This window comes from Platalea leucorodia (genome assembly GCF_965183815.1).
Source record: "Platalea leucorodia genome assembly, chromosome: 3".
NCBI lineage: Eukaryota > Metazoa > Chordata > Aves > Pelecaniformes > Threskiornithidae > Platalea > Platalea leucorodia.
The window spans coordinates 24,576,106-24,591,284 of NC_138825.1; the positions used below are offsets into that span (position 1 = coordinate 24,576,106).

The 15,179-nt window shown below is 38.0% G+C and overlaps 1 protein-coding gene across 5 annotated transcripts in view; it reads left to right on the forward strand.

The window, feature by feature from the left end:
- Window positions 1–15,179, forward strand: part of ESRRG (estrogen related receptor gamma) — a gene marked incomplete at its 5' end in the record, with an annotated part of 376,019 nt that overhangs the window by 257,560 nt on the left and 103,280 nt on the right. For 4 of the 5 annotated variants that reach the window (XM_082305838.1, XM_082305837.1, XM_082305839.1 and 1 more), the window contains one exon: window positions 2,645–2,761. The exons of the other annotated variant lie outside the window; for it this stretch is intronic. In XM_082305838.1, coding sequence (XP_082161964.1) covers window positions 2,645–2,761 — 117 coding nt within the window. The remainder of the gene's footprint in view (window positions 1–2,644; window positions 2,762–15,179) is intronic. 5 annotated transcript variants of the gene reach the window in all.

Here is a 15,179-nt window from a genome sequence, read left to right on the forward strand (position 1 = left end):
ACATTTTACAGTGAAAGTAAAGCAGCCTAAATTGATAGGAGAAGATTCCCCCTGTAAGCTGACATACTGCAATCTAAGTGACTAGAATAATAGCTCATTTTAAAGTTATTTAGGTGACAAGAGTTTGCAGGAAAAATAAGTTATGTTGTCTGTGCACGATGTGATGCACGCTACAGACCCTTGCTGTGTTTCACGGGATTTTGCATAAAACTGAAATGTCAGGGTATGGATTATAAGTATCTACTTAGGGAAATAAGTAATCTTGCTTATATTTTACCGGTTTTGAATACTACTTTTTGGTGTCGACATCTGTGCCTTTGTCATCTGTGCCTTTGCACAAGTGCTCTGGCTATAGTGTGAGGGCTCCTCTTGCTTCGGTACAGAGCTTTGCTGCTTGATGTTCTGTGTTGTAATCTCGATCTTGTTTTTGATCAAGATCATTTCTGACCTTGTGCAAAGATATCTTTGATCTTGTGCAAAGCATTTCTGATGCCCTGTTTCTTTTTTTTTTAAATAGGGATGGTAATACATTTATTACTATAATATGATGAAGTTAACTAGATACAATTTGTGAAAGGCTTTGAAGGTCTCCCTGTGTAGTGGTTGTGCCTCACTAAGAATGCCTCGTTAGAGTGTGAGAGGACAATGTGAATCCTTTTTTAAGCTTACCCTTACTATCCTTTCCTACGTATCCTTCCAGAAGTGTTATTTCCTGATTTTGCTAATGCATATCAGAAAGAAGCTTTGCAGGAACTGTTGTGCTGAATTTCCTACCCACGGTATCCTTCCGTTTCTTAAATAGCTTTCTTCTCAGGAGCTAAGGAAGGGGAAGAGGACTAAACTGAAGTTTGAGTTTTGTCAGCAAGAACTATTAGCATTCAGACATACCAAGATCTGTTTTACTCACCAGCATTGCTAAGTCAGTTATGCAGCAATGTTAAGGAGGAAGAAGGCCCACAAAGGCCTGAAAAGGTTGTGCAAAGTATGCTGGTTGTATTGGCAGAATATGCATTGCACCATGCAGACCTCCTTTATCATAAATACTTAACCAATTTTCAATAGATGTAAGTGGTTTAAGTATTACTTCCTGTTGAATTAGCAGCTGCTGAGCATTTGAGTCTTTGTGCAATCCTGCAATCCACTAATGTGATATTTAATGAGGAGACATCAGTCTGGAGAAAGGTAGTCAATATAAATCAGTGTTTACAAAGTGTGATTAACTCTGAAATATTTCATCAATGCTGTGGTCCCAGGCAGACTCTATGCTAATTATTAGAACCTGCACATGTTTCAGGGGACTTTGACGGACCCTGAGTGCAGCAAACATGGAGCAGCAAAATTGCAATTATGCTCGGACTGTCTCTGATGACAATTTATGCATTTGGTGTGATGACCTCTTGCTTCCCAAGAGGGCAATAAACAGAATGCATTTTCATTAAGATACTAATGCACTTAATCACAGGGGGAAAGGGTTAGAAAGTAAAGAAATACTTTTAAAGCAAGATGTGACAGGCTGATGGGGAAGATACTTTATTTAAAAGTCAGTTTCCTGGTGAAACTTCTGACTGCTGCAAAGTCTGTCATACTGAATGTAGTCATGGGCAATAGGATGCTTGGCTGGGCAGATGAATAAGCTGAGCTAAGCTGTTTCATGAAAAGTGCAGTGGTACTAGGGCAAAAGGGAACAGATGTTCTCTCATTTGGACTTGGATACCCAAAGATGTGATTTTAAAAAATACAAAAAAAATTACTCATATGTATTTTACCCGTTAGTTTTCAGGCCTTTTTTTTTTTTTTTCTTATTTTTGACACTAAATAATATGTACTAAGCAGTAACAAAAAAAAAATGGAGACACTGCTCTGCCCAGCAGGGCTCGCGTTTAAGGATCTGGCTTGTTCTAGGCCTTAAGGAGACTTGGGAGAGGCAGAGGCAAGCATCTCCTCCAGTTTTTGTTATTCCGACAACTTGGTAGGAATGATCCTATTTCTGCTGCTTCTCAGTACAACAGTTCTGTCTAAAGTATAGAGAGAAGGGGAGATGTCCTGGCTGAGAGTCCTGACGCAGCAGCTGTAGAACATGCCAGATGGGGTAGTAGCAATGCTGGTGAGCCCTGCTTGATACATTGTGCCTGCTGCTGTGGAAGGAGAAGGGTGAAGCTCTGTAGTACCTGTTACAGTTGATTGTGCAAAAAAACACAACAGTCTCGTTTTCGTATTCTATACAAAGAAAGACTGATGAAATTGGTGAAAAAAAGGAAGTGAAGAGTGCTTAGGCTAGGAGCCTAAGGATGCGGCTTGGTACAGACACTAAAATTTCCTCCTACCAGCAGCAATAACCTACATGAAGGATTTTGCTAGGGAACATGTATGGAGCCAGACACAGGCTCACATTAATTTGTGGGTTTGTATATTTTTTTTTTTTTCATATAGCTGTCTAGATTTAAAAAAAAATAAGGTCAAAAAGCTCATGCTTTAACTCAGCTTTTCATTTTTATTTGAAAGGTGCTTCCTTTCTATAGCACTGTTTTCATTTGGAATATATCAAGAGTAACACAACAGCAATTGTATGCGTACTTCATATATCCATTGTGTTGGTTAGTCAGTGATTCTGAATACCTCTTGCTTCCTGTACTTTCCGTTACAGGTAACATAGAATACAGCTGCCCAGCAACGAATGAATGTGAAATCACAAAGCGCAGACGCAAATCCTGCCAAGCCTGCCGCTTCATGAAGTGTCTAAAAGTTGGCATGCTGAAAGAAGGTAAGACTGATCAAGTCAACATGTATCTCTCTGCAAATGCATGCAACAATTGTAGGGCAATCAGAAAAGAAGAGAGATCGGTGAGTGTTCTAATCAGTTACTGTAAAGGCAATTTTCATGTATACTTGCTTTTCCTGACAGACTGTTTCTAAGCTATGGAATCACGGTGTATCTACATAAGAGTTCATCTTCTCTGGAATATTTCTAACTATGTGTAGTACAGCAAAAAGTACCCCAGCATTCAGTCTCTTTCAGTAGGTAACTAATAGAATAATCATCAGAATATATCCTCTCATTTTCCTTAACGCTTTAATGTCATGAATTCTCAAAGATTTCTTTCCTCCATTCCTTAACCACTGTTAGTCTGTTCTAGTTCTGGCAGAAACACACACTGTGCCGCCTTTTCCCTGTTTTTACTCAGTCTTCATTTCATCAGGACAAACAAAAGGGTTACTTCTCAATTAAACAAGTATAAATATTGAGTATGTCTACTGGAGTTACTGTAACTACCCTGGAGCAGATAATGGCATACAGAAGAGGAGAATCCACCCCTCTTTTTTTTTTTTTTTTTTTTTTAAAGCATGTGACAGCCCCTGCCCCTCACTGTAAGTATATGTTGAGTGTTTTAATTCATCAGTTACATTTTGATGTTGAATAACAGGTAAATATAAGTAAATGTTTCCAAGAAATGGTACAATCCCACCTGGAACCTGATTCATCTATGTTAGAGAAAGAGGCAATTCCTTAAATCTTGGCTGCCTGCTATGCACTTCTATTGCTGTTAAGGTATATGCAAAAATACGCTTTTATGTGCATGTATTGTATACATTATTACTGTAGTGCACTGTTACCACCAAGAAAGAATAACAGAAGATGTCACGGGACTTCAGAGCTAGATAGCCTTTTAAAATAAAATCAACATAATGTTTTCTAAATATTGTCTCCAGTGGAGAGTACTTTGTGTTAAGCAACCACTTTAAAACAGTCCCATGTAATTTTGCTTTGTCAGTGCTTAAAAAGTCAGCTTTAATAGATGGCTGATTTTTGCAAATCGTTTGATGGCAATTTAAAACAGGTTTAAGTATACAGCTATCGGGTTAAAATCCAAGAACAACATAGACCAGTGGAGAGATGATGGACAAATTAGGCCTATCACGCACCTACAGACATATTCTTATTGGATTATACTTACTAAGAATAAACCTTGTTCTGTGCAACTGCTTTGGCAGATGCTATGATCCTGTGAGCCAAATCCTGCTGTCCTTAGTCTTACTTGAGCAAAACTCCTGTCAGATTCAATGCGGATTTTGCCTCAGTAAGAACGGCAGGATTTGACCCTCTCTTCCAGTGGTGTTGGGAGGGTTCTTTACTTGCCAAAATCCTCATATAACTGACCACTAGGAGCAGTTATTTAAAGATTAAATTGTGATGCTTAGATAAACTGTAGGAAGAAAGGAATATCTGAGTATAGTACCTTTTGAAAGGGATTGTTCTTCTTAACATCTTTTTTTATTAAGACCCCATACCACTAGTACCCAATATACAGACATATTGAGCAACTTGTTGGGGAACGAAACAGTGCTACGAAGAGTACACACAGATGAATTGGTTTAGAACTTTTCTTTTAAATTTTGGGGGCACCATTGCACATCCATTAACGTGTATATTTAGAAATCTAGTCTGTGTGCAGCTTCTGGGACTGCATGAGGAAATTAAGTGACTCTTCTACAAATGGTAATTATCCCAGTTGTGTGTGCAGATTTACTATGTTTCTGCACACAATTTTGGTAACTGAGATAATTTAGTTAGACAATTCAGATATACATTGTGAATCGGATTTTTTTGCATGAGTGATCACTGTCTGTGGTGATCACTCATGCAATTTTGCATGAGTGATCATTGCAAATCAATCCCACAAGTTTTCTTAGTCAGAATTCCATCAATTGTCTGTCCTAAAAGTACATAGCTTTTTCTGAAAGTTCTACAATGCCAAAATCACTAATTCCTTTGAAAAGAACATTCCTTTGTTAGCCCCACTCCTGGGTACATCATAGTTCTTCCACTTCTATTATTGTGTGAGTTTTTCTGTCAAAACACAGTAAGATTTCTGCTTATTTTTAATGACTGAGTCTTTTCATCTTGGGGAGAGTTAGCTTATCTTCTTTTCAGGTATTGATTACCTACTACCTAATAGGACAACCTAAAAGAACTTACCAGGGTGTTTTGTTTTCTTTCCTGCTTTAGTGGCCACTTTTACTTTGAAACCATGCTGATTCATAGTACACTTTTAGGACTGTACTTGGAATAGAGATATTTTTTCTTTTGTTCTTGTTGGAAGGTGATTTTGGAGACAGGTGGTGTTGTTTTTACCTATGGGAAAGTCTGGGGATGAGTTGTTGGCTTTGGATTTGACCACATCCTTTATGCACAGAATGAAGAAAGATGATATACTTACTTCTTTCTTGTGTAAAGTGGTGTAAATTTATTGATTAGCATGGACTTACACTGAGCTGAAATAATTCCTACTCTATCTTAAATGTTTCTTTATGTACAGACAAGGATTTCAGTCCCATGCAGCATGTCAGAGATCATGCTGCAGTAAATCTATTCAAATGTAAACCTGTTCAATTCAATTACCAGCTTATAATAAAATTTGCTGCTGCAGCCTCCACGTTTGTCACAGCAGTCTCTACATGCTGATGGCACAGCATGCCTGGAAATTGACAGCCTAAATCTATTTACAAAAAAAATTTAGTTGCAGACCTGAAATAAAATCAAGTTTAAGCAGCTTTGAGAGGAGCATCATATTCCTTACAAGAACTTCTGCACATCTGCCAGTGTGCATCTTCTCCAGAAACCTTATCCTGTTAGTGAGGATTTTTCTTATAGAAATTTTCCTTAACAAACAGTTTTTAAATGTAATCCTAAGTGAAACAATTATCAGACATTGGACTTCCCTTCACATTTGGAAGGACTTTTTGTTACGTTGTCATTTTGTGAATTGTCATATAAAATTCATGATAGAAATATCAGTGCCTGGAAAAAATATCCTGAGTTTTATTTTAGCTTTTAGAGCAAGGTCCGAAAAACCACTTACAGCAAATTTATAGAGTGGCTTCTCTTATGACAGCTGCATCTTATATCATTTATTGTGGAAGATAATGGTGCTTTTCATCCAGCATCCAGTGTTTCTGTGAGAGACCTAGTGTTAGAAATTTGGGGCCATGTCTTGGGGTCAGACCCTGGGAGGGAATTGGATCTCTGGTCACAGGTAGTACAGGGTGGAGTGGGGCATTTCTGCACATATTCTCAAGGATATCGATGGGGCATAGCCAGCAACACCTGGATCAAGATTTTTAACAATTTCATAAGGTGTGGGCCAGAAGCTAGAGAAGGAGGGGTAAAGCAATGTCGTACAGGGCTGAGCTGGCCTGGGACTGAAGTCCTGCCTCCTGTCTGCATCTCCTGTTGAGTAGCACAAGAAAGTTACTACAGACTTATCCAGAGAAACACTTTATTTGGGTTTAGCCCATGGACTGTTACTTGAAAACATAAGTCTAGGTGTGTGGAGGTTTTTTGAGTATGTGTTATGCTTCATACTGAAGCATTCAGCAGATGCTGATAAGCTTTTAAGCACATGACAAATATAAGGGTGTTATATTTTCATTTACTTTCCTAGGTAATGGTTATTAGCAGCACAGCAGAATACACTTTAGGAAAATGTTTTACATTTTTCTATTTTTAATTCTGTGTGTCAGCATTATGAAAAATCATATTTTCAAGGATCACAATTGGTTCTTCTCCTGAAATACAGTTTCTTTGACTGTGCTTATGTTTTGGTGGATTTTCTCAGATTCAAGAGAACAGGCGAAACAACATAAAGATTCTCGTGGAGTCTAAGGAGAAACTTTTCGAATGTATCTGTAGGGATTTCTTTACATAATATTGCAATTGCTAAAAGGAGGCAGGGAAACAACAATTTGCCCTTTTTAAAAAAGAACACTTTAAAACATTCTCTAGTTTTCAGATCTGTTGGTTTTTCATTGGTCTTTTAAGTTTGGCTTTTCAAACACTCTGGAAGCTGGTGATTAGTTTGCTCCAGGTGGTAGAATTAAATCTATATTCATGTGCAAGATTGGGTGTTTTAGCTATTTTCCTTTCTATACAGCTAGTTGGAGTGAGAAAAAGGCGTTGATTTTTTTTCTTTTCTAAGACGGAAAATTGGATGTAAAACTGCGTAAGTTGATGTGGGAAATCACGGGTAGCTAGCTGACCTTCTCCCCCACCCCCCATTGCTAGTTGGTCTGATCAAATTCTACTTTTAGTCTTCCATTAGTACTATATGCCTTTTAATGCTATCTGTGAGGCTACTTAGTACTGTGTTTGTGACACAAGATATTATTCCAAGTTTATTATACCTCCGATCTTGCTCAGAATAGCTGCCCACGTGAAGTAATTCCACTGGAGTAATTATTCAAAAATAAAATTACTTTTTGTTTCAGATGCAGCATTCATATAACTATTTTTTTCAAGAGGTTAGTCCATACGTTTCAGTTTTCTCCACGGAGGCAAAGCAATAGCCTCAGTTTTATCTGTCTCTATATTGTAGCAAGGCTAAAAATTACAGTTCAGAGGGGAACCTATTGAGTGGCACTAATGCTGCTTTTAGACCATCTGAAAGATTGTATCCTGTCTTAGCTCTTACAGTTCTGAGCAGTGCTAGTTCATACTTTTTACAGGACTGTTGACACCAAAACATCTCCCATTTATCTCTCATCTCTGATATCTGGATGTTTTCAGAATTTTTTATGGGTCGTTTTCAGTGGCTGATCTGCATTGCTTGTTATTTCAGAAAGTGTAGTTCATAAGTGCGTGATACATAAGGAAACAAATTTAAGTTTATTTGAAGAGTAAATTAATAAAAATATTGAATAAATATATTTAGTAGTACTGCCGCAGTAAATAATGAAATGGCAGAAAATTTGGGTTGCTTCACGTAAGTGTGTTTGTATTTTCCTTATGAATGGATGACCTTTACAAATTATCATCAGCCACTTTGTACCCAGTTAGAATAGACAGAGTGGCAGAATTCCAGCTTAATTAGTCCAGCTATTAAAAATGGGAGGCCAGACCCTCACCTAATATTAATGGAAGCTGGTGGAGCTATGTTAGATTGCTCTTCATTTGGCAGGTTTAGCAATTTATGCTATGGGGAAATCAGCAATATACCTTTTCGTGTGTGTGAATCTTTACTGTTGCTACTATGTTAGCAATCATTCAGGCTCTAAAAATGACTAGAAACTCTCCAAGCTCATCATCTGGCAGTGCTGAGTTCAGTGTAACCCTTCACATCATAGTAGTGTAGTTGGCATGTTGTGCTTACATTCCTCACTGGGTAGCCCTTAACACTTCTCATTCGTTAGTTTGCTTGGGTTTTTTTAACAGGTTTCATCCAGTCCCTCAAAGTGACTTCAGTGTTAAGGCAGTAGTCAGAATCTGCCTTGTGTGTAAAGAAATTATTTTAAGTTTTTTCCTTCAGCACTGATCTGAATAAAAGCAATTACTGGCAGTTTTTAAAATGCTTGAGCATTTTAGATGGTCACAGCACTGTAATGAACCAGAATATTATTACACATTAGTTAAACTTTTTTGTAAGATGCTAAAATTGGGGTTCTCTAAAGTATTTTTGCTTCACACTTTGAGAGAGTTCATTAATTCAAATGTAAGAATACATTTTTTTAAAGAGGTATGTGTATTTTAAAGCACAAATTACCGAGTTTATTATACAAAGATTACCGTATGAACATCTTTGGCTTGCGTTAAGCAGCAGATCGGATTAAATTATCATATTGATCCTTTCTGGTTTTGACAATCTGTGAAAATGAATCCGATACAGCAAGGAGAATAGGCAGCTTGAGTTTACTCTTACGTAAAGAGATGCATGATACGCACAGGAGCAGATTAATGGATTCTCTCTCAAAATAATAAATAAAACTAGGCAATCCTCTTTATAACTAAAAATGTGTTATCACCTATGTTTTGAGGGTAGCGAAAAAGCCTGCTTAATAGGATTCCTCCTAACAACATCTCCTTTGAAAAGACCTGTGCATAAGACATTGCCAAGGTAAATTTCTCTCACAAGTCTAATACCATTAGCCTGCCAAGAAGAAAGCAGAAATTATTGTGGAGGAAGTTTTAGTTTCTGCTGCCTTCAGAAATTAGAACAAAGGGAAGGAGAAAGCATTAATGGTATTCAAAGAAAATATTTCTGTACAGGATGACAGTTAATAGAGCGGCATTGACCTCAGCGATATTTCTTATGCTGTCTATTGTAATATTACACTTAAGGAGCGCCTTCATTAATGCAGGATATTAAACAAAGCTCCTGTGTTATAACATCAAGAGATAACACAGTGCATCTTCTGTTGAAGTCTCCCCTGAATATCAAGCCCTTTCTATGTTTCAATGTGTTATGAGGGAGTTTGGTTTCTAGTGCAGATATTTCTTGGAACTGTCTCTTTTCCTCTTCTTTTCCCACCTTTCTCCTTTTTTCCCCTTTTCTCCCCCCCCCCCTTTTCCCCTTTTCTTCCCACCTCCAATTTCTCTCTTTCCTTCCCTTTTATTTCCTCCCCCCCCCCCCCCCCCTTTTCTTTCCCCCTTTCCCCTTGCTCTCCTTTTCTTTCTTTCATTCAACCTGTGCTTGGTTTAATATATACTGGGACCTGTTAAATCTCCTTGGAAACAATAGAAACTAATCTCTAAGTGTTGTTGGTGTTCATAAGTAGGCCTCTTTCCTCCTAACCAAAATGTGGCCTGATAGCCCAGTTCACACATTAGAACTGACAGCCCAATTTGTCTGCCCTAAAACACGGCTCATGACTATCCACTCTCTGTAACTGATGAGGAAGGACAAACTATTCAACTGCAGGTTAGTGTTTATAGTGAGCTCAAGCAACTAGCATTTCTATTTGTCCATTAAAAAATACTCAAGCAAAAAATAAAATACTCAAGCACATATTGGAGATGTGGATATTCTTTCTGGGTTTAGAAATCACATGAAAGTACCTACAGCTAAGAGCAGCTGTCAGCCTCCTGAGAGGTTCTCACGGTGCTTGTGTTGCAGTGTTGTGCCAGTCTGGTTTATGTTCTGCTTCTGAGCGTTTTTGGTCCCCATAATCTCATTGGGAATGAAACAGAGAAGAGCCAGCAATTCACTGGACTCAGTCTTTAAACAAAATTTCTCTCTTTCTAGGTATAATTTTGTTTTGTGGTTGTCCCTTTATGCAAATAATCCACTTTCATAAAAGAGGTGGTGTGAAGGGAATGTAGAGAAAGCAGTATTGTTTATACGTCTGTGTTTGAGAAGTATTTACATTTGTTGGCTTTCCATGGATTTGTGAATGTACTTTTTCTTGATGTTAGCATCTGCAGATCTGGGGTCAAAGTTGTTTGCTGGCCCTCTCATCTGCAGCTTCCTTGGGATCAGATGTTAGGCTTGATTCTGCTCCCGCAGTCGTCACTGGTGAGAGTCCCAGTGACTGCAGTTGTTTGCAGGGTCAGGCAAGCATTAGCGAAGAATGTGTTCAGCCTATAGTTACTTGGTAGTTCTGTTATTAAAAAGCAGTGTGTTTGAAAGATTTTGAATTGGGATTAAAATCTACAGTATTTTTCTTAATATGCATACCTTACCTGTTACTTCTTCAGAATTAGAAGGATTCTGCAGATTCACAAGTCTACTTAAATTGGAATACCATTAAAAATGAATCACTTTATGATGAGAACATATTAGTACAATCTGAGGTGGTCAGTTGAGCATCCTCATTTGTCATATTTCTTCTTTTGATCCTAAAATAAGGAAGCAGTATTTTTCTAATTTTCTAGAAATTATTATTCCATTTTTTAAAAAAAGATATTCAGTGGATTTAGCCCCTGTGAACATTTGCTTATGCACTGAAAGTACAGTGACAGCAATACAAGTGATAATGGAAAGTAGAGACAAGTCTGAAGGATGTAGGACTGTGTATGATATGGCATCTTCTCCCATGAGCTCCCAGACAAATAGCTGCCTTTCATTCTTGGTCTCTGCCACCCATAAACACATACATCAATATGGCACTGCCATTTATTGCAGAGTGCTTGAATTCTTATACATGGGTCCTGCCCTATATTAAATAGGGGTCATTTTGTAAAGAGTGTCATTAATGTTATTCATATTCTTCACTTTTCTCTTTCTGCTGTGCAGATATTTGCACATCCCTTGCTTGAGGGCAACAGGTTTAGCATCTTGGGTAGAAGGTGCATTTAGCAGTGATGCATACACATATCTCTGAAATGCCACTTTGGACCCAACCCCTTTTGCATTTTACTTAGCCCTTACTTGGGCAGCACTTGCATCTCCTCAGTAAGACTTATGCTGTGTAAAATCTTAGTAGAAACAACAGGATGTATGGTAGGATTATTTGGGGTGAAGTGCTGAAATTATGTAGGTGCTGCTAAATAGAACCTATGTGGCAGATGTACAGGTAGACTTTTGCTGCTTGGGATGGATTGGCATCAAAACCTTGGAGGTTGAACAACTCTGTTGGCCTCTTCACTCAGCCAAAGCAATGAACATTTTGAAAAGCACTAAAATTACCATCTGCAGTTGTTACCTCTGACTTCCTATAGTGCTGTCCCTCAAATCTTTCACACTTCTAAATCTCTGCTGTCCTACAAAAAAAAAAAAAAAAAAGCTCAAGTCAACGTGGTTTATTGGGACGTTAATGTAACTAAGCCACAGTCTTCTCCCTGGTCAGGCATTGTCGGTTTTTAAGCTGGAGGTGTTTTTACCAGTGGTGAGTCTTTGTCACTTCTACTCACTGAGTCACTATGTGAGGCTGGAATATTAGTTCATTTGCAGTTTGTAATGTGGCTTTTGTGGTTGAAAGTCAACAGCCTGAAATCTGAAATAAATGTCATCTTCAGCAGTGAATTGTCATTATGTCAAATTTTGCCATGCTTCCTAGCTATTCTAGTAACAGATCTCATCTAACCATCCTTCCCCCCCCCCCCCCCCCCCCCCCCTTCTTTTTCTTTCTTTTTATTTTCTTTGGGTATTTATATGACAGAAAAGGTAAACTATGGGGGGAGTCTGTTTCCCTCATAATAGTGACTTAATATAGCTATTAATCTTTATAAGTGAAAAACATAGCTTTATTTTAAGCCTCAATAGTCTCTTATTAGATTAATGATTCTGGAGAAAGTGAAACACAAGCTATGTTAAATATATTAACTTACTGAATAATATCAGTATTTTCCTGTTTGCTCTTCATTGTTCCAACAAAGTGAATATGTTTATCTGTTTTTCTCTTCTTAAGCATCTGGTTTTAGTTCTCAGGATCATCAGGTAGAAGATCAGATGTCAATTTGATTTACAGTTTTAGTGCAGCAGATCCAAAATCAACATTCTGTACAACATTAAAACAGTTAATTATTAAAATAGTTAATTTAGAAAAATTAAAATACTTTCTAAAAGAAAGTCTGTGTGATACTGTTCTATAATCAGCTTAACTCCAGTCTGTGCCCTCAGTGGCAGAATTGTTGGTGTGCTGCAGATGTTTTGCAGCAAAACTGCTTGACTAACAAGAGAGAATGTTGGTAACTTGCTGCTTGCTGAGCACATGCAGACCCTAGGAATCAACAAATAATACAAGACCATCATCCTCGTCTTTTGTCTCCTTCTTTTCTTCCCCTTTTCTAGCCAAGAGGTAGTCCATACAGCAGTGCTGTTCTTGTCATTTTTAGTCAGCCATATCAAAATTATTTATTGCATCACCATTGCCCTTTGTCTCTTACTAATATTCCTTTTCAGTCCTGTGGGTGGCTGACTGAAGAAAGGCTTTCCAGACGGGCCACGTCTTTCATTCTGGTCTGACTCAATCAACAGATTGGTCTTATATCATTTGTTAAACAGTTGTACAGCCACATGTTGCTTTTCATGACAGCCTGCCAGATTGGTTTACAATGGTGTCCACTGTCTACATTTCCTAAGTTCTACCTCATTTTCATATTTTCTATAATTCAATGAAAGCTTAGGAAACGGGCACCTTAGGTTTCATTGCATGGCCAGTCCCAAGGGTTATCCACTGAAACGTGGGAAGAGGAACATATTTGTCATAAGTCACCAGAACTACTGCATTTGTGGATATAGTTTGTGGAATCAGTTAAGATAAGATGACTTAAGAGATGGTATAAATACACTTTGGATCCAGATTGAGGGTACCTGACCATGATTACTGAATGTTAGGAGAGGTCTTGCTCTGAACTGATTTTTAAGTTCACAAGCCACTTGGCTGTGATTTCTCTGGCAAACTTTTAATGAAAACTCTTAAGCTTCCAATTTCAAGACAGATAAGACAGCTAAGTATCAAAATAGGAAAATGAGTGTTTACCTTAAAAAGTAGAAAGCTGTTTTAAAATACCAGTTTAAATGTATTGCTTTTGTGAATTCTTGCTCAAAGATGTACTAGAAAAGTTTCTGCTAATTTATACTTCAGACGAAGAACCAGGCTGGGGAGGGAATCTCTGAGTGTAATAATCTTATTACAAAGGGACTGAATAGGCTCCTCCTTTTCAACAGCCCTTGAGAGCATCACCCCAAAATACAAATCTCTGTGTTTCAGACAAAAAGAGAAGGTGGAACACCTTTGGGTCTGGTGTGTACAGGCATAGTCTTTGCTGATGCTTTTCGTCTGACAGAGCATGCCACATGCCCCATTGCTTGGTCTTGTGTGAGATGCAAAGGAATGCAGTAATCAGAGAACAAAGCCACAGACTAGCTAAGATGACTTAAGATTCTTCTTTCTTCTCTTTTTATCTTCTCTCATTTTCATGATTTTCTATTCTTTTTCCTCTTCATACCACAATTGTATCAGAAGAATGCTGATGAGAAAATAGTTGCTGCAAGCACATATCCTTCAGGCAGTCTTTTTGTGGCCAGGTGGGAGAGAGAATCATTAATTTTTTGAGGTTCTCGTTACCTGACCTGCACTATTTTGTGAGTACTAGTCAGGCTGAATGACTGTATTTCCTCCTGGGCATCCTAGTATTGCTGGAGATATCCATACTGGTGAGATACTTCAGCTCATCTCTAATTAAAATACTTGTTATGAAGTATTCTTAAACACGGCTGCTTAATGAAGTTAGAAAAAGCATTTGGATGCAGAGTGTGAAGGCTTCAAACATTGGAGTTCTTCTCTGGGGAGATGCATGCAATCAGAAAGCATTCTGAATGATAGCAATACATCCCATTTTGTTCCCATTTGTTTTCTCTAATTTCCTCCTTTTTTTTTTTTAATGCTGGTTAACTGAAATAAGTCCTCTCTCCCTCCTCTCTGCAGTTCCCTCCCCCTTTATGGAATAGCCCATGACACGTGCCTGTAAAGTGGCTTCTTGGGAATTTGCAAGTCTTTGAATGTGTTATCTGATTAAAGGGATGTATGTGTCTTTAATTCTCATCTGCAGTTCCACCTTTGACCCCATCTGTTAAAGTGGAAAGGAGTTGAGAGTCAGCAAAGTCCCAGATTCAACCCAGATAACCTGCAGTGTGCACATTTGAATGCTTTAACTCTTTGGTTGCCCCTGAAAACTACATACTTAATTAAGTGACAGGTTTGATGAGAAAATCTGGCAGGTCTGATATGAGGCAGGTGAATTGTTTATTTTGTTGCTGTGCTTAAGGTAGGATAATTTAGTTCTGGCTTCACCTTTTATATTAAAGAACAAATGAACATAGAGTTGTGTGACACAGACAGGTATAATATCTTGTGTGTGTGTGTTTGATGTTTTGGGTTTTTTTAATAGACCAGTCTCTTGCTTATGGAACAGGAGGGAAAGTTCGAACCCCCACATCTATTACACATACTTCCTTTTTGAATAGGAAGCTGAATTACATGGTTGGAAATGATGTTGCAATTTTGGATGGGATTTTTAGATACCCCTGAATAACACAGAATAACTGGTTCCATTGAAAGATTAAAAAAAGTAGATGACACAAGTGTAATTTTCATTTTATTTTGCTAATATTATGCATTTTCTGCGGAACAATGTGATTGTGACATTTCCTGTACTTTGCAGACACATAATATAAGTGACTAGAATACCCTGATACATTTGGACCTGTGGATGTTTTCGTCTTTCCTTCGGTCATTTTCTTTCCTAGCTTTCAAACGCTCTTAAAACACTGAAAGGCTTTTCAGTATCTTACCATCCCTGTTCTCTGAAAGCTAGAGCCAAATTCTTCCCCCACTTACATCTGTTCAACTCTGGTGGTTTCACTTATGCTGCGTGGCTGTAACAATGCAGAATTTGTCCTAATCTGCCCTTTCTTTTTTGATGGAGAATATGCACATGCAAAGTGAACATAAACACAGTAAGTTGA